Source organism: Chelonia mydas, chromosome 6 (assembly GCF_015237465.2).
Source record: "Chelonia mydas isolate rCheMyd1 chromosome 6, rCheMyd1.pri.v2, whole genome shotgun sequence".
Lineage (NCBI taxonomy): Eukaryota > Metazoa > Chordata > Testudines > Cheloniidae > Chelonia > Chelonia mydas.
Window position 1 is genome coordinate 104,964,281 of NC_051246.2, and position 20,373 is coordinate 104,984,653.

The 20,373-nt window shown below is 41.9% G+C and overlaps 1 protein-coding gene across 5 annotated transcripts in view; it reads left to right on the plus strand.

The window, feature by feature from the left end:
- Positions 1-20,373, plus strand: part of PPP4R4 (protein phosphatase 4 regulatory subunit 4) — a 126,551-nt gene that overhangs the window by 58,420 nt on the left and 47,758 nt on the right. For all 5 annotated transcript variants that reach the window (XM_007063444.4, XM_037900879.2, XM_037900880.2 and 2 more), the window contains 2 exons: positions 2,698-2,805; positions 9,520-9,641. In XM_007063444.4, coding sequence (XP_007063506.1) covers positions 2,698-2,805; positions 9,520-9,641 — 230 coding nt within the window. The remainder of the gene's footprint in view (positions 1-2,697; positions 2,806-9,519; positions 9,642-20,373) is intronic.

Genomic DNA, 20,373 nt, shown 5'->3' on the forward strand with positions numbered 1-20,373 from the left:
TCATATTTATTCACACATTCATTCATACACACACACACACACAGGTTCTGCAAGGTTGTTATCATAGTTACCAGCTTAGAGTTGCTCATGCCAAGCCACTGGCCAGATGGCCTGGACATGAGGAGGGAGCAGGGCCTCGTCAGATGCACATCTGATGCTCCTGGAAGTTGGTTTGCAGAATCAGACCCCCAAAGTTCTCACTTTCCAGAGTCCATTTTTATAGGAATTTCTTCCTATGTCAGTCTATGGGAATTGCTTCATCATGCTGTTGCTGAATCAGTCAGCAGATGTCACATTCCTGATGGCTCCATGCTGCCAGATGTTATCTTGTTCTTTGGTTCTCCCATTCTTGAGGCTGTTGGGTGGATTCCAGTCTGCCCTCTGGGGGTCCTCTCGTTATTTTCACTTGACGCCTTCTTCAGCCGATGGACACTGGATTCTTAGGCTGGCACCTCCCTGATCATTCAGTTATTATCCACACCAAGCAACCATCCACATACATCCTCTATCTCTATTTTAATCACAATTGTTAACAAAGTGAGATGAATACAACAAAAGGGCGGGGAGTCTCTGGGTGCTGTTTCTATTGTTACAGAGTATTGCTTTGAGTCTCTCTCTGTGTGAGTAGTTGTTGTTACAAAGAATTGCTTTGAGAACAGACTTTGTCTAAGAATGTACTAATACAATTAGCAGCTTGCAAGTTTCACACATAGAGGGAGAGAAACAGTACCAAAAACCAAGAGACCTCTTAATTAGTAATACCCTGGAATTTAAACTATGGGGAATCAAACTCATTTGTGATTTTAATACAGAACTTCTTTAATATGATCCAACAGAAAGACCAAATAAAGCAGTTCATAACTCCAGCTGCAAGTAAAGAATTGGAGATCAGAATCCTTACGTGAAGGGGAGGAAAGCTCGTATGGTTCCAGATTGACCAAAAATTGTTATTACAAATTAATAACAGTTGACTTGGTATGGATGCTGGGTCAATCTGCAAATAATCAATTTGGAAGATTGGAGCCTTTGTAATGTATGTGTTTGTATAGTGCTATGAATATCTATGTTGCTGTTTTAAATAATAATTATAATATTCATGAATAGAGTCTAGATAGCGTTCGACTTAATATTGTCTCCTGGAATCTGACTTTGATAGTAACCTTTCCAAAGACTAAATGGAATTGTGCTATTTCATTTTCTTCCATTTCAAACATCCCTTCTTGGAAATACTTTCTTGGCTAGAAGAGCTTGGATACTAGAAACCCTTGAGCAGGCCTCCTTTTTTAAATTTATTTTATTGTCTGTATTGTGATAGTATCCAAGGTCCCACTCAGGATTAATGCCCTGTTGTGTTAGATGCTGTGCAACCATAGGATGACTTGGACCTTACCTTGCATAAAGACAAGTTCATCTTCAAGATTTTCTTCCCAAAATGGGCTCAAGGTTTCCATATCAGCCTGGAGATTTCCTTTCCTTCTGTATTCTGAGAAGTTTTTCAAGATTCCTTAAATTCTATCTGGACTGAAATAAGGATTTTTTAATATATAAGTTCGGCTGTTTGAAACCTCCAAAGAAGGGTCAAAGAGCATCCAGGGCTATGTAGGTCAGGTCTTGCAACAGAGGTCCAGTGTGCACTTATTCCTACTTCATTGGGGCCTATTCCACTTTAAGGAGTGAAAGAGATGGAAGACATAGCTGCACAAACCAGTTGTTCTGATATTTTGGAAATCCATTCCTTCCACTCTGCACTTGGTAGGGTCTTAGAATATCTTAAAGGCCATGTTTATTAGGACAAGTGGTTGGCAAATGGTTTCCCACTCTACAGTTGGGTAACTGCTCAATAGTCCCTTCAGATTAGATTGATGGATCTGCAAAAACAAATTAAAAAAAAAAAAAAAAAGGCCGTTTATCTTACAGACTAAGCTGTGTTTCGCGCCCACAGTTGGGATAATACTATCCTGTTGAGTCCATTCACTTTGTGTGGATTGTATTTTTTTAGGGCAGAGCTGTCTGTATGCTGTAGCATCTGTTAGAATGTAATAGAGAACTGGCCAACAACAAAGTGTATAAATGCTGATTTGGAGGGTCCTGTTTGATTTACTGGATACTGGAACAGATCAGTCTAATGTCTTGATTAGTGGACTTAAGTTGCACCCTAATTTTTAATTTAAAAAACCAGCCATTTACATTAAAATTCCTATTTTGTTGTGTTTGCAAGCAGCTGATGATGATAAACATAACTGGGACTTTCATTTCAATTTATACAATGTATATGTATTCATACAACAGCTGTCCAAATATTGCACTGAAGTTGGTTACTAAGTATTTTTATTAAAAGTAACACTATACTTAAACAGTATTTTCAAAGGTTTGAAAATCCTTCAAATGAAATATTAACAAACTGCGGTGAATATGGATAATACTCTTCTGTGAAAATTCCATTTTGTATTTTAGTTTAGTTATAAAAATATGCTGTAAAGTTCTATACTATTTATAATTATAAGCTTCAGAATTGTCAGTTGTACTTTATCAACCTGCCCTACAACACCTGCTCTTAAAGGTTATAAATACTAAATGTTGCTGTATGAAGAGTACAAATTAAGATTACTGTGAACCATCTAGAATCAGATGTGTTCACTAAATGGAGTTTACAAATACTTAGTTCTTCATATTAATTTAAAATTTTCAATTTTTTAGCATTAAAAGGGAAATTCTTCCACTGGTAAAATCACTCTGCCAAGATGTAGAATATGAAGTTCGATCCTGCATGTGTCGGCAACTGGAACATATAGCTCAAGGAATAGGGTGAGTATAACTTGCAAAATTTACTACAAAATGTAAAATTTAGCTCTAAAGTATTTAGTAGTAATGTAAAAACTTTTAAAAATTTCAAACGTGTATCCTGGCATATTAAATTATTTGATATTCAAGGCATATTGCAGTCTCTCAATTAATTGTCCACAGCTTTCACCCACTTACGCTTTATGTAATTCAGGAATGTATTTTTGTAACTACCATGTGAACAAAAAACATTTTTCTGAAAAGGGTCTGATTCAAAGCCCCTTGAAATCAATGGGAAGATTTAGCTGACATCAGTTGTTAAATGTGTAGGTATACAAAGATGGAAGACAATCTGGAAGGAGTCCATAGTTCTTTAAACTAATTGCCACTCTTTGCAAAAGGATGATAAACATGTTTTGATTACTTATAGTAAAAGTAAATTCTGTGGCAGCTGTTTATATAAGCTTGAAAGCCTCTTCATTTTTTTAAAGTTACAAATATAGCACTAGAGAAGCTCTGTTGAACTTATAGACAAGTTAAAATTTATAGTGTCTTGTCTTGAATATACAACATATAAGGTACCACAGAATCAGGGCCAAAGAGGATACGTTTTTTACCCTCTGAAATTTCTATTATAAATGCAGATGTAGCTGTCTACCTCTCTGTTCTTGTCTAGGAGATATGAACAGTACATAACATTATGGGCTTGATGCACAAGTTACTGGGTGAGTTTCTCTGGCTTGTGTTATGCAGGGAAAGGTCAGGCTAGTGATCATAAATGGTCCCTTTTGGCATTAAAATTTATGAACAGCACTCAGGGAGGGGATGAAATTAAAGCCTAGCTTTGAAAGGTACTGTACAAATGCAGTTTGAGGTTTTTTGGAGTACCAACATGTGTGGGAATGATTTTTCTTTGTGTCTTTAACCCTTTGAAGGTGGGTGTGATGAACTGGGCTGTGTAACTACAAGCAGTTAGAGTAAAAGATTAGTAATGTGGTTAAATTAACACTATTTCAGTAAAACCATGCAGTGCAGGGACTGCTAGATTAATTTGCCAGTTACCTTTTATTTGAGATAGGAAATAAAATTAACTAGAAGTGCTTTGAATAGTTGCTGTGTAAGGGCTTTGTCCTGCAAACATTTAAGCACATGAGTAACTTTAGAAGACATTGAGCTTATTCAGATTACTCACTTGCTTAAGTGATCAGGTCCTGTGTTATCCCCTTACCTCCCTCCACCCCAAAAGACAGTTTAGCATAAGTAAGTAGTTACAATGTTTTATAGTAAAATAAATTTTGTTTTAATATATTGTATAGGACCAGCTTTCAAGCATTAATTGGTCACTTCATTTTTAAGTGGTTTCTTGCAACAAGCATTAATGCTTTATGCTTAACAATTTGTCCCAACTTGTATTTTGCTATGACATTCTAGTTACATTTTCCAGACCTGAAGAAGAGCTCTATGATGCTTGAAACTGGTTTCTTCCGCCAAAAAATTTGGTCCAATAAAAGATATTACCTTACCCACTTTGTTTATCTCAATACAGAATGTAAATTTTTGAGATCATTTTTATTATAATCCACTCTGATTATATTATATATCAATATATGTATAAGAGTAAAAATTGCATGGAAAATGTACGGATTGGTATCACACATTGGTAGCTGCATCATCTTTTGGAAATGACATGGTTTTATCACAGATTTATAAACAACTGATTCTTTTTTCTAGTTGCCATATTTGTTTTAATTCTCTGTCAGAAATTAAATATATCTTTAATGGTTCCAAAATGGAAATCCACAGAAACACATTTTGGAAATATCTGTTTCAGCTTTCTTCCCGTTCCCCATCAGCTTGTGATTTCATTTTTTCTCTTTCTCCCTGCCTTCCTGGGTCTTATTTGGAATGTATTTTTACCCCTCACTCCTGACCATATGTTCACTTATTTCCTTCTTAATCCATCCTCTCACCTGCCTGTTGATATTTCTTTCCTTTGGGATTCTGTCCATTGTTCCCTGTAGTTTTCTCATTGAATTTCTTTAGCTCCATCAGCAGGTAGGATGCCATAATGATGCATTTGGTGTTGACAATAATGAATAAGTGACACACTCTATTGTAAAATATTATTTCCTTTGTGGGAGGGTGGATTATAAAATTTAATCTAATATCAGTAAAACTAACTCTGCTAATGACTTTTTTGTGGAGGCTAAAAGAGGCTCCTATAAAGTGACATAAAGGAGGTAGGAGGATATATGGAAGAGTGCACAAGATTTATTTTCATTCTTTTCTTTTAAATCCAGGTTAGCTATAGTAGATCCTGATGATAAGGAGAGAAGGAAAATATAGAGCTTTACCTTATCTTCCCCCACAAAAAACGTTCAAGGCCAGTATGTTAACCAAGGAAATGAAGAAAAGTTCATCATCTTGTGGTCTCATTTTTAGCCCAAGCAGGAACAAATACACTATAAATGAGAAAACTGAAATTTGCATAAAGTGATAGATTCTACACAAAGCCAATTGGCAAGAGATAACAGTGCCACTAGTGGCTAACAATCTCCACAAAGGCAGTTTAATGAAGAAGGAAAAACATTTCATAAATAATTATTAACTATTGAACAGCTGTTTCTTTCTCTCTTCCCCCACCTCCTTTATTCTTGTGTATCTGTATCCGTATGCTATGCTCAATGTCTCAGAGTATCTCTGCCTGGTCCCCTCTCCTGCTTTCTCCATGATTTAGACTACATTGTGAGCTCTCTAATGTAGGGGCTGTAAGCCAATGGGAGAGAGCTCTCCTGTTGGCTTAACTGCTCCAGTCCCTGTGAACGAGGATAGCTATGTTGGCAGGAGAAGATCTTCCGCTGACACAGTGCTGACTACACTAACTATGTTGATGTAACTTATGTCGCTCTGGCTGGTGGTTTATTCACACCCATGAGCGACATAAATTATGTCGACATAAGATGTAGTGTAGACATGCCCTCAGTTATCATCATCTTTAATCTAACAGGATCTAGTTAAGGGTGTATGTATTTATGGAGGGTAAACTGTAGCAGTGATTTGTGTTGAGGATGGCTCAAGAAATAGTGGAATAAAGGCACTTCTAACAAGATATATCAGTGCATTTATGTAAATACTGCAGCCATGCATGGCATCATTCCTTTTCTTTACCATTTACTGGTGCTCACTATTTCATAATCAAACAATTTCCCAGTAAAATATTAATGATTAGTGTGCAATTATCAGTCGAGAAGACAAATACTGAGATCCACTTGGTTTGTTGCAATTAGTTTTGTCAATAAGCTATAGTAGTCCAATCCAAGTAACTTTTTCTTGTTCTTGCTGTTTCTGAACATTTGAATGCATTATCATTTGCACTGACTTATAAGTGGGGTCTGTATTTTTTTTGTTTGCGTAGTATAATATGTGTTTGTGTGTGTGTGTGGGGGGTCTTTACCTTTATAAAAAGTGCATATCCTATGACTTTTTGTTATAGCCAATACAGTACTAATATTTCTGTTTAAATTGTGAGAGAGCCTAAAAATTCTGTATATACGAAGAGGCTGTAAACATCCTATATAATTTTGGTTTGGTCTTCCTGATTAGCACCCATGTAGTCTGAGTCTGAGTTGCAGTATGTAGTTTGCCTGCAGTACCTCTATTTATCAGTGTGATAAACATAAAGAGTACATAAATCTTCAGGTTGTGGAAATTGATGTAGTTCTACTGACTTCAGTGGAGCTGTGTCAGTTTACAATAGCCGCAGATCAGATCAAAAGATTTTACGTATGTGCAGGAAGAGGCCTGCCATCAAGGGCGAGCTTCTCAATTAAAATATTATCTAAACTAAAAGGCCAGAAGTCCTGACAACTGTGAGAAGTGAGCATGGTGGAAACATGTAGGGAACGTGGAAAAGCTCCTTCGAAGTATTATTAAGACCATCAGGAAGACATTTCTGGTTGTCTGTAGACAGTCGAGAACTCCTTTGTAAAATGCTCTGAGATCCACTAATGAAAAGGGCTATATAAGAGCTAAGTATTATGGTAACTATTTATTGTATATTATATATGCATTGAGGCATACCAAATGATGCTGGCTGCCTACTTTAGTACCACTGCGCAAGGAAAGGGATCTCTCTCCCATTTTGCTCACACCAACTCATCTTTCTATACAGATGATTCCAGACCATGAAATTCCATGCCAAGAAAATGTCTCTCCCCCTTCAATCTTCAAATTGATGAGAGATTCAAATCTCATTCCAGCCCTTCATATACAGTAACTCCTCGCTAAATGTTTTAGTTATGTTCCTGAAAAATGCGACTTTAAGTGAAACGATGTTAAGCGAATCCAATTTCCTCATAAGAATTAATGTAAATGGGGAGGGGGGTGTTAGGTTCCAGGGAAATTTTTTTCACCGGACAAAAGATTATATTATATATATATATATATATATATATATATATATATGTATATATATATATATATATATATATAGTGACAAAGTTCTGTCCTTGTCTCCATGGGTGGCACGTTTCCTGGCAGATTTTCGCTAGCCTCAGAGGCTCCCTGTGACCCTCCCTATAGCCCTTCTCTCTCTGGAGGCAAGGGTCACAGCCTACTGGACCATTTTCATCATAAGCCAGCAAAGAAGGTGAGGAGAAGCTACCCTCCCTTACACAGTCTCTGTGGTCTCCCAGTCTCAGTGATTAATCAGGGGGCAAAGTGGGAAGCCCAGGCCTGCCCTCTACTCCGGGCTCCAGCCCAGGGACTCTAAGAGTACCAGCTATGGTAGCTGACTTTTTAGAAACAGTTCAAGTACAATTCCCTGGGCCACTTCCCCACAGCAGCCCCCCACTTCACCCTTACCTCAGGGCCTCCTTCCTTGTGCTTGATATGGTGTGTACTGCTCAGTCTCTCCGACAGTGCAACTTCCTCCTACAGTTCATGACACACGCACCCACCTGACTAACTGGGAGGCTTTTAACTAGTTTCAGTTAGCCCCTGATTGGGTTCAGGTGTCCCAGTCATCCTAGCTGTCCTCCCTGCCTTCTGGAAAGATCTTAATTGGCCCCAAGTCTCTTAATTGACCTTGAGCAGCTGCCATTTGCTTATCCTGGTAACAGGGATTTGTTTAGCCTGTGGCTAATATATCTGTCTCCCATTACTTTACTATTGCCATCTGGCCTTGCCCCATCACAATATATATATACACACACAGAGTATAAGTTTTAAACAAACAATTTAATATTGGTACACAGCGATGATGATTGTGAAGCTTGGCTGAGGTGGTGAAGTCAGAGGGTGGGATATTTCCCAGGGAATGCCTTACTGCTAAATGATGAACTAGCAATCGGCTGAGCCCTCAAGGGTTAACACATTGTTGTTAATGTAGCCTCACACTCTACAAGGCAGCACAAATGGAGGGAGGGGAGAGAGCATGGCAGATAGAGACACACACTGTGTGTGAGAGAGAGAGATGCTCATTGCCCCTTTAAGTACGCTGACCCCACTCTAAGTACACTGCCTTTTTAAATAGATCAACAAGTTGAAACAGCAGCTCCTGCCAGCAAGCTCCCTCCATCCTGAGCCCTGTTGTGTCCCCCCCTGCTCTTTGGAAATGGGGTAAGCGGGGTACAGGAGGAGGGGTGGGGGAATCCCTGACATTAGCCCCCCTTTTCCCCCCACCCCTTGCACAGCAAGCAGGAGGCTCTGGAGAGCAGCTCCAAGGCAGAGGGCAGGAGCAGTACATGGCAGTGGGGGGAGGGACAGCTGAACTGCTGGCAATTGACAGCCTGCTGGGCGGCTGCCGCACAGGGAACTTAGGGTAATGGGGAGCTGATGGGGGGGCTGCCAGTCCACCCTGGTTCCAAGCCCCCACCGGCTAGCTCCAATGGGCTGCTCTTCCTGCAAGCAGTGGACAAAGCAGGTGGCTGCCAAACAATGTTATAAGGGAGCACTGCTCAGCTTTAAACGAGCATGTCCTCTAATGAATCAGCAACGAAACAACATTAACAGGGACGACTTTAAGCGAGGAGTTACTGTACCAATCCGTAGCAGATGTTGAAACCCAAGTTGCCGAGACTACCTTCAACAGATATGTTAGCAACTGGGAAAGAAGGATCCTCTTCCCTCCCTTCCCTAGAACTGGCTTTGAAGAATCCAGCATTGATGTTGGGTCAGCCAGTCAGGCAGCCTCACAACTCCTCCAGATAATGGCGGCAGCCCTTCCATGTAGAAGGGCTTACTTTTGGCCAGTGCCATCTTATATAATGAGGACAAGTCATTCCCATGCATTTTCACGAGTCATGGCTCATATTTTATCATTTACATTTAGGACCTTGCTCTTTTCTCACATTGAGAAGTTTCTGAATACTCTTGCAGAGAACTCTTCTGTGTGACGCACGTTAAATCATCATAACTCTTTTTTTTCCAGATTGCATTGTATGTACAATCTGTAATTTGAGATAAACTAAGTAATTTTCCTTAGTCATGAGAGGGGATGATTTGTATTTGAAACTTTAGTCTGTTTTTAGATGGCTACAAAATCTCCGGAGGTTGTTTTGTTTTGTTTTTAATTTTATTTTTGTTTTCCTGCAGCTTTTTTCAGTTTTTCCTAACTGGGAAATTGAAGAGTAACGTACAACTTCCAGAAGAAAGTTATGTTTGGGTGAGATTGGGTTTGGTTCTGTGTAAACATTGTTTCATTATTTGTCTTCCCTAACCATTTTGCTTGCTTTGCAGGACAGATCTAACAAAAAATGTAGTGCTTCCTGAATTAGTAGAACTAGCGAGAGATGAAGGCAGCAGTGTGCGGCTTGCAGCATTTGAGACTTTAGTTAATCTGCTTGAAATGTTTGATGCAGGTAAGGTCATAGTCTAGAACTACTTAGCCCAATTCTGCAGCAGTTTTTCTGGATTATAGAATCTGTCTGGTTGTATTTCATTGTTTTCATTGTGTAGATCAGGGGTGGGCAAACTTTTTGGCCCGCGGGCCACATCTGGGAATAGAAATTCTATGGCGGGCCATGAATGCACAAAATTGGGGTTAGAGTCCGGGGGAGGGGAGGGCTTATGCGGCTCCAGGGTGGGACCAGAAATGAGGAGTTCAGAGGGTGGGGGAGTGGGGGAGGGGCTGGGGCGGGGAAGTGGGGGGGAGTGAGGGCTCCGGCTGGGGATGTGGGCTCCAGGGAGGGGCTGGGGATGAGGAGTTTGGGGAGTAGGAGGGTTCTCCAGGCTGGGACCGAGGGGTTCAGAGGGCAGGAGCGGGATCAGGGCTGGGGCAAGGGGTTGGGGTGTGGGGAGAGGCTCAGGGGTGCAGGCTCCAAGCAGTGCTTGCCGTCACTTCCAGGAGCCACTTGAGGTATGTTCCTACTCCGGCTCCTATGCGGAGACGTGGCCAGGCAGCTCTGCATGCTGCCCCGTCCACAGCACCGCCCCTGCAGATCCCATTGGCTGTGGTTCCTGGCCAATGGGAACTGCGGGGGTGGCACTTGGGGCGGGGCCCCTGGCTGCCCCTACACATAGGAGTTAGAGGGAGACCATGCCGCTGCTTCCAGGAGCCGCATGGAGCAGCCCCCAACCCTGCTCCACAGCTGGAGCACTGGAGTGGGGCCATGCCGCTGCTTCTGGGAGCTGCATGGAGCCACCCCCAATCCGGCTTCCCAGCTGCAGTGCCAGAGCAGGGCCATGCCGCTGCTTCCGGGAGCCGCATGGAGCAGTCCCAGACCCCGCTCCCCAGCAGGGACCTCGAGGGCTGGATTAAAATGGCTGGCAGGCCAGATCTGGCCCGAGGGCCATAGTTTGCCCATCCCTGGTGTAGATAATGATAAAATTGTGCTTAAATATCTTCATGTTCTGTCCATGTTACTCGGATTCATTCTCTGAGTCTGTTTTATTTAAAACTTTGTTCCTTTATCTTTGTTTGGTCCTTGCCCTGGTTGATTTTGGGCACCTTAACTTTCAAGTAGGAGTGAGCTATCTGTCACATCTTATTATCTAATGCAGTGTTGGGAGGGAGGGGGGTATAAAATGGCTGAATAAAATCTTCAGTGCATCTGATAGGAATGTTGGATAATTATCGTTATTAATTTAATTCTATAAGTGCGTTTAACACTGTGCAAAACCTGGAGAAAAACAGTCCTTGCCTCAGGAGCTTACATTTTCAGGGTCAGATTCTGATATCCTTACTCATGTTGACTAATATCTTACTCTTTGAGTGCTCCCACTGATTCCATTTGAAGCACTTGAGGAATGAGATACTACTCACCGTGAGCATCTGGCCCTAAATCAGACAATACAGGTTGGGCATGTAATACAGACAATGGGTTCAAAATGGTATAGGCATATTATTTAATTTTTTCCTTAAACTCACTTCTATTGTTGATGAACTATCATTCACCAGAAGTAGTATGTTTTAGGAGGAACTTCAATGAGGTGAGGGAAGTCGTTTGGTACACAATGTAAAGAAGTGAGTTGAAGGAATGAAGGCTAGTGAGGAAAGGCAAAAAGATGAAAATAGAGAGATTTAAAAGGGATATTAACTAGAGAGAAGATTGGGTAGAAGGAGTAAAAAAAAGGGACGAGGTGAGATGTGTAGACATGGCAGAGTTGTGCAGAACTGGAATGTGAAGACAAGACGTTTGGGTTTGCTGCATGAGGAAAGTGGCACATCAAATGTTGATACAGATGGATTTTTATACCAAATCACAGTCAAGTGTTCCTCTTCAAATATGTGTCAGTGTGGATCCTACTGTAGATGTGAATGCACCTCATGTGCAATGAGATCAGAGTCTTTTGACTAGCAATGTCTGTCGGGGCTGTGCCTGTGCCATCTTGTGCTCCTGTAGGAAGGCATAAAGAGTGAAGCAGGTGCAGCCTTTCCTTAGTTCCCTTTCATCCTCTGTGGCAGGGAGATGGACCCCAACAAAGACAATCTGCTACTCTCTTTTAGTGTTTGCTAACCTTTGTCTTGAAAAGAAAACAGCTAATTGAATAATTCATTTTTCTGTCTTCAAAAATCTACAATCAAATTACACTTTTCAAAAGAAAAAAAAGGTTCAACAACTCTTCCCCCCCATACACTGGGGTCAGGCACTTTGCTCTAACCACCATCACCGTGGTGGACTTTGAGGCACCCAGGTTCAAACGCTTCCCATCATGTGACATTCTTATCCTGCTGACATGTGGCCACAGTCACTGCCTGTGCTGCCTGGTGGGAAGCCACAACCTGGACAGATGTTTGGTTTGCCACTCCTTTTTCTTCAGAACCTGTCAATTCAGACACACTAATCTCAAACTGCATCTATTAGTGCAGTCTATGTGTATTGCTTCCAAATTGTAGAAAGTGACAGGTACCAAACTGGAGCCGAAAATGTCATTTTGGTTAGTGCCTCCTCAAGCAGGCACCCCACATCAGGGTCTGGCAGCAGGAAAAAGGCAATGAAGAGGGAGTTGGGCATTTTTGGCATCAACCCCATTACCAACAGACCCGGTGTCCAAACCACCAATGCCAAAGACACACTAAGAGGCACGGCCAGGTGGAGCACAGGCAGAAATGGAGCTCTGAACATCCCTTGGGGTTACCTCACAAGGAAGCTCAGAAATACCAGTCTTCCAGAGGCAAAACCTCCAACCCCTCTATGGCTTCAAGAGCTGGACACACAAGCTCAACCACTGGCACAACTCAAAGAAGTAGTGGCTTGGTGCCAACATCAGTGCTGAAATCAAACCATCCACCTTACAAGCATCAGGACTGGCACTGAAGATTGAACCCATTGCAATCCTGAGATACATACTTGTGGTATCTCTACCTGACACATTTTCAGTTGCAAGATCATTATCAGTGCTGATTCTCCCTGGCACCAAGGTTTCACTACACTACAGCACCACCATTTGAGGAAATATTCTGCTTGTCATCTTCTCCAAGCCCATTTATTCTCGCCACCTTTGAGCAGAGACCTGTCTCCCCTGTGATCAGAAGAGGAACCTACAAGAAGTACCATTGGCTCCCTAGTCAGGGCAAATGAAATATGAATACCAGTGGGCTGGCAACCTCAACCTGGCCATACAACATGCCCCCTTGGCTATTCTGAGGACTACATTTGCATGTTTCTTGCACCTATCATGACGGAGAAGGAGAAACATTGTTAGCTATAGCTCCCATGCTGGAGCCAGATATCCCTCTCTGCAAGCAGGTGGACATGGCAAGGGAGAGATCCCAACAACCTCCTTCCACACCAAACGAGTCAAATTAGCACCAGACAATCTCAGACATCCAGGAACTTTTGACCCTCATTGCAGAGATCCTAGACATAGATACATTGGTTATCCAGGAAAAAAACCATACACTCTTTGATATCCTGAGCTCACCAATCCCAGCCAGGATTGCTCTCTCCATTAATGTGGATATACTCAAACTAGAGAAGAGACTTTGGCAGACCCTGGCCCCTCTCCCTCCTACATCAAAGAGGGTAGAAAATAGGTACCAGGTACTACAGAAGGGCTATAAATATTTATAAACCCATCCTAATCCAGGTCACTGATGATGTCAGAAATAGAAGAAAAATAAAAAACCACTAAGGGCACACCAAAAGAAAGAGATCCTTAGAAGCTGGATCTCTTTGGGCACAAGGCAAATTCCTCTGCTTCAGTACAGTTCAATATCATGAACTGTCGGGCTCTGTTCATGAAATATAATTTTCTCTGCTAGGCGAGAGTGACCACGTTCTTAACCAAACTGTGACAGAACAGTAGAGAGGAATTGAAAGACGTTAAAAAGGAAGGCCAGATGGAAGCAAAAACAATTCTGCAAGTGCCCATGGATGCACAGACATGGCCACTAGGTCAATAACTACTGCTGTCACCGTGAGACAGACCTCCTGGGTACAAGCATCTGGCATCCCTAAGGTTAGGAAAATGGTTTAACATAAGAGTCCTGCACACACATTTCCTTACCTAAGCTTGCCCTCTCTATCTGTAGTTCATGTATGTCCAGCTTATTCCCATCTCTGGGTTGGGAGAGCCAATCCACTTGCTGCAGTCACTATGTCTCATTCAGTTCAGGGGTCTATCTCAGTCTGCTGATAACCCACTGACCTTTCTGCGTTCCTCCTGAGGCCAGCATCTTTAAAGTTTAGGATCCCTTTTTATACTAGGTTTTGGTCTGGGAAGAGTAAACCATTCTAGCCTGGATGGAGCCAGCTAGATAGCTGCTTTCCAATTGATGGCCCAGCAGTTGCTATCTTATCTCTTTTGACGCTGTTTACCCCAGGTGTTCTGTCTTTGCTGCTGTTTCATTTCTTGTTCATTTCATTTCATTTCTCCCTTTAACTACCCCCTTCTGTTTAACTCCATAGCAAGTAACTCATAACAAACAGACAGGGGTGTGTACCATATTCATAACAAAATACAGATATTTCCCAGTTTGTCACATTCTTCCCCCTTTCCCATCCATCTTCAGGGACTCTTCTCATGAGGACCTACAAACAAGAGTGGCTTTTGTTGTTTCATCTTGGAGTTATAAAAGAGGTACCATAGGAATTCAGGGGAGAGGCTCCTATTCCTGATATTTCTTTATTCCAAAGAAGAAAGAGTGTCTTCGTCCTGTCCTAGACCTAAGGAAACTGAACAAATATATATGCTGTTTCAGATTCAGGATGGTAACGCTTGTCTCTGTCATTCCACCTCATCAGGTTCAAGACTGATTCATGAATTTACAGGATGCCTACTTCCACATAGCCATTCACCCAGCACACAGAAATTACCTGGGATTGACAGTAATGCCCAACCATTATCGATATAAGGTATTGCCATTCATACTCTTCAGGGCGCTGAGGGTCTTCACATGATGTCTAGCAATGATAGCAGCACATTTGAGGAGGACATTCACGTCTTCCATTATTTGCACAATTGACTTATCAGAAGCAAATCCAGAAAGAGATCATGGAATATGCTGTCTCTTTATTCATCTGGGTAGGTCTCATGGTGAACAAAGAAGAATCCTCTTTTACCACATTGCTGACAACAGAGTTCATTAGAACCACAATTGACTCCTAGTTAGCAAGAGCTTATCTTCCAGAGGACAGATTCCTATCACTGTGCTTGTTCTAAATGAAATAAATCAAATCTGAGTGGTACAAGCTTGCCTTGGACTGTTAGGCCACATGTCAGAGTGCACTTACATGATGCCACTTGCCAGACTTTGCATGTGGCATCTTCCACTTTAGCTCAGATCTGTCTACTCCCTGACGAGACACCAGATGAGCAGGAAAGATGTAGTCCCACCTCATCATCTCACTGCTGAATTTATGGCTAGCCCTCAAGCTCCCAGACCTGTCATAAGAGAGACAAAGTAGGTAAGTAATAACTTTTATTGAACCAGTTTCTGTTGGTGGAAGGGACAAACTTTCAATCTTCACAGAGTCTTCTTCAGGTCTCGGGAAGGTGACCAGAATGTCTGAGCCAAATACAAGTTGGAACAGATTGTAAACCATAAGGGATTCACACATGCTGTAGGAGATGACTTAAAATGAAGTGTGCAATTAAGGGCTAGCAGGCAGTAGGGTGTGTTACAAATTGTTGTAATAAGCCATAAAACCCATGTCTCTGTTTAATCCATGGTTTTTAGTGTCTAGCAGAATTATGAATTTGTTCCTAAGCTCATCTTTTGAGGGCGTTGTGCAGGTTTCCTTTGAGGAAACTGAGAGGTCAGATATAGAGTGATCGCTTTGTGAAAAGTGGTCACACACTAGTGGTACAGTGTTTTTGTCTTTCGTCATTTTTCTGTGTGAGCTCATTCGAGAGCATAGTGATTTTCTGATTTCACCCACATAGTTGTTAGGACATTTGATGCACTGGAAGAGATACACCAGGTATGGTGGTCAGCACGTATAGGATCCATTGTTCTTGAATGGTGTGTTGTGGGGTGTATTGATCATTGTGGTAGAGGAGGTATGTCTGCAGGTTCGGCAGGGCATGGTGCTGCTTAGACTTGGTGTGTCCCAGTCTGTGCAGAGTTTGCTTCTGATGATGAGCTTAGTGTGGTTGAGGGGTTGTTTGAAGGCAAGAAGAGAGGGTTTGGGTAAGATTTCTTTCAGGATGTGGTCCCCGTCAAGTATGGGCTGTTATTGTTTGATGATACCCTGTATGGGTTCCAGTGTGGGGTGGTAGGAGACAATAAGGAGTGTGTGGTCAGTGTTTTTCCCCCATGTATTGAAGCAGGTTCTTCTGGGGTATTTGGGTGGCCCATTTCCGGACTGACATCTCTGATGGAGTGTCCTTGTTTATTGAAGGCAATTTTAAGTGTGTTTAGGTGTGTATCCCAGACTTTCTCTTTCAAGCAAATTCTGTGGTATCTGTGGTTTTGGATGTAGATAACAGATTTCTTGGTGTGTCTGGGGTGGTTGCTGAATCTGGGGTGTTAAGTGTGGTGATCTGTGAGTTTCTTGTTTATGGTTGTCTGTGGGGTTCTATTGTTGAAGCTCATTGTGGTGTCCGGGAAGTTGATGCTGGTGTGGAACTGTTGTAGATAGAGTTTGATGGATGGGTGGTGGTTATGGAAGTTGTGGTGGAAATCTATGAGGGAATTCAGGTCCTTTGTCCAGAGAACTAAAATACCATGGATGTATCTCAGGTATATCATCAAGTCTGTGATGCATTTTTTCCAGAAATTCTTCCTTGAGATGGCCCATGAAGAGGTTGGCATATTGGGGAGCCATCCTAGTACCATGGCTGTTCCCATGATTGGACCAAGTATTCGTAGTTAAAAGTGAATTTGTTGTGGGTGAGGATGAAATGGATGCATTTGGCAATGTGTTTAGGTTGGATTTCTGAGCATTGCACATTATCTAGGAGGAATTTGAAGCAGGCAGTGATGCAGTCTTGGTGAGGGATGTTGGTATATAGGGACGTGACATCTGTGGTGGCAAGGATAGTGTTCTGAGGAAAGTTGCTGATGTTGTGGAGTTTCTGGAGTGAGTTGGTATTGTCTTGGAGGAAGCTGGCCTTTTGTGTGGTGAATGGTTTGAGGATGGCTTCAGTGAGTCCTGATATCCCTTCATTAAGAGTGCTGTTTTCAGATATGGTGAGTCTGCCTGGCTTCCCTTTTTATTTATCTTGGGAGGCACATAGAAATCCCAGGGGTGGGTTCCTTGGGAGTGAGACTGAAGAGTTTTTCTCTGAGTTGTTTGGGGAAGGATTTGATGGTATCTTTACATTCCTCTGTGAATTGTGGTGTGGGTGTGTCATAAATATGAAGGGAAAGGTAACCACCTTTCTGTATACAGAACTATAAAATCCCTCCTGGCCAGAGGCAAAACCCTTTCACCTGTAAAGGGTTAAGAAGCTAAGATAACCTTGCTGGCATCTGACCAAAATGACCAATGAGGAGACAAGTTACTTTCAAAGCTGGAGCGGGGGAACAAAGGGTCTGTCTGTCGGTGTGATGCTTTTGCTGGGAACAGATCAGGAATGCTCTTCAGAACTCCTGTAAAAAGTTAGTAAGCAATCTAGGTAGAAATGAGTTAGATTTTCTTTTGTTTAATGGCTGGTAAAATAGCTGTGCTGAATGGAATGTATATTCCTGTTTTTGTGTCTTTTTGTAACTTAAGGTTTTGCCTAGAGGGATTCCCTATGTTTTGAATCTGATTACCGTGTAAGGTATATACCATCCTGATTTTACAGAGGTGATTCTTTTACTTTTTCGTTAATTAAAATTCTTCTTTTAAGAACCTGATTGTTTTTTCATTGTTCTTACGATCCAAGGGTTTGGGTCTGTGTTCACCTATGCAAATTGGTGAGGATTTTTATCAAGCCTTCCCCAGGAAAGGGGGTGTAGGGCTTGGGGGGATATTTTGGGGGGGGGAAGACATCTCCAAGTGGGCTCTTTCCCTGTTCTTTGTTTAATATGCGTGGTGGTGGCAGCATAGGGTTCAAGGACAAGGCAAAGTTTGTAGCTTGAGGAAGTTTTTAACCTAAGCTGGTAAGAATAAGCTTAGGGGGTCTTTCATGCAGGTCCCCACATCTGTACCCTAGAGTTCAGAGTGGGGAAGGAACCTTGACAGGGGGTCTTTGAGTTCTTTATAATAGGTGGTGTCAAAGAGTTGCATGTTGCCCCATTGATGTAATCATCATGATAAGGACTACGATGGCACTTCTTTGCTGTTTTGATCTCTATCTAGTGGTTGAATTTCAGGGATTGTATAGCTATCCTCTCAGTGGTAGAGAGATTGTGGTGGATATGATGTTTGTTGAGGATTTAGCTGATGAATCTTCCTAAAGCAGTTGCTGTAATGATCCAGTGTGGTTTCATTTGTTGGGGAGTCCCATCAAATGATTCTTTTTTCTATGACTTGGTGGGGTTTTGGTAGTTGTGGGTGGTGTCATCTTCATTGTGAAAGAATTAATTGTGGCAGGGTCAGCGGAAGAATTCTTCTAGTTCTTCATGTGTTCCGCCTGATATCAGGTTCTGTGGTGAGGCAGTAATTCAGACTCTTGGAAAGTACAGATACTTCAGTTCTGGTTGGGGGCAGTCTTGATAGGCTAATGATGTTGGGATGTCATATAATGTCTGTGTAGTGGGTCTTGGTGTCATGGTTTCTCCTGGAGGTGGTGTACTGTTGGCTGTCGAGTTGTTGTAGTTGGTTCCACTTTTTGTTTTTCTGTTGGATGGCTGTCATCAGGGTGTCCTGATAGTTGTTTTGGGTTTCCTGCATGATCTTGAGATATGATTCCTGACTTCTTTTTATTCCGGTGTGTGAGAACATGTGATAATTTCTTGTTTGGGGTGGTCCCTTCTGGCATATGTAAAGTACAGGAGATGATTCCTCAGTTGTTGTTTGCGTTTTTTTTGAGATTCTTCTGCAGAGCCACTCAGCATATTTGGAGTTGTAAGTAGTGGTCAGAGAGTTACAGATGTTGAGTCTTCCTGGGATGAAGTTTTGTTTCTTGATTCTGTTCAGGCAGTAAATGTTGTTCAATCTGGCTCCCTTGTTTATGTTGTGAAGATTCCATTTTAAATAGCAATATTGATATCTTCCATAGTTTGATATGTTGTTGTAGCGTGTTGGTCCAAGGATATAAGAGAGACAAGATAGGTGAGGTTATATTTGGTGGTGTCCCACCACCAACAGAAGCTGGTCCAGTTAAATATATTATCTCACCTACCCTTGTTTCTCTTTTATCTTGGGATCAGCATGGCTACAACAATGCAAACAGACCTGTTATCACAGAATTATTGCCAGATGCTGCATCCAGATCCGAAGTCACTGCATCTGACAGCATGTCTGTTGACTGGCTGAATACTAGTGAAAGAGACTGCTTCCTACAGGTTCAGGAGTTCCTGATGCTGAGAGACTTATTCCTCTTGGAAAAGGTTCTCAATTATAGGAAGCCCAACACAACTTGTGCTCAGTGCAGGCTTCGACACCTAAGACCCTTAACTGCTTATTGCACTTAAAACATTCTGGCCTTTTGATCAGCTGTGGTTCCTCAAGATGTCAGCAGTGCGGATCTTATGATCCACCCTCTGTCTCTACTTTATGGAGCCATCCACAGCCACAGTCTTTGCATTGTGAGGGAACTGAGGGAGGGTCATAGGCGCTCTGCCCTTTATGCATGTGAGCATGAGGCGGCACAGGGCCACACAAGCTCCCTTGGCAGACACTGCTATCCAAAAGACTCCAATCTAATGTGCATGAAGTGCATGCACACCTACTATGGGGCCCACACGGATGACAACATCTCAAATAGCCACAGTTACTGTAGGGTAAGTAACCATTCCTTTATAGGATTCAAAAGCTTTTGGGGTTGTTGTTGCCTTTCAGTTGGACAAAAAGATGAGTTATGATCCATCTTTGCCTCTCACACAAAACCACAACTTTTATTATGCCAAACCACAGATCCTAGTCTTTATTTGGAAACCACATGAACTATTGCACTCCCTAACATAAAATGTAAGGCACAATAATGCACATTCAGTTACAGTAATTAAAGCAGCTAGGTGAATAATACTTATGGGAATTTAGAGTAACAGCCGTGTTAGTCTGTATTCACAAAAAGAAAAGGAGTACTTGTGGCACCTTAGAGACTAACCAATTTATTTGAGCATAAGCTTTCTTGAGCTACAGCTCACTTCATCGGATGCATACTGTGGAAAGTATAGAAGATCTTTTTATACACACAAAGCATGAAAAAATGGGTGTTTACCACTACAAAAGGTTTTCTCTCCCCCCACCCCACTCTCCTGATGGTAATAGCTTATCTAAAGTGATCACTCACCTTACAATGAGTATGATAATCAAGTTGGGCCATTTTCAGCACAAATCCAGGGTTTAACAAGAATGTCTGGGGGGGGGGGTAGGAAAAAACAAGGGGAAATAGGTTACCTTGCATAATGACTTTGCCACTCCCAGTCTCTATTCAAGCCTAAGTTAATTGTATCCAATTTGCAAATGAATTCCAATTCAACAGTCTCTCGCTGGAGTCTGGTTTTGAAGTTTTTTTTGTTGTAATATCGCAACTTTCATGTCTGTAATCACGTGACCAGAGAGATTGAAGTGTGCTCCGACTGGTTTATGAATGTGATAATTTTTGACATCT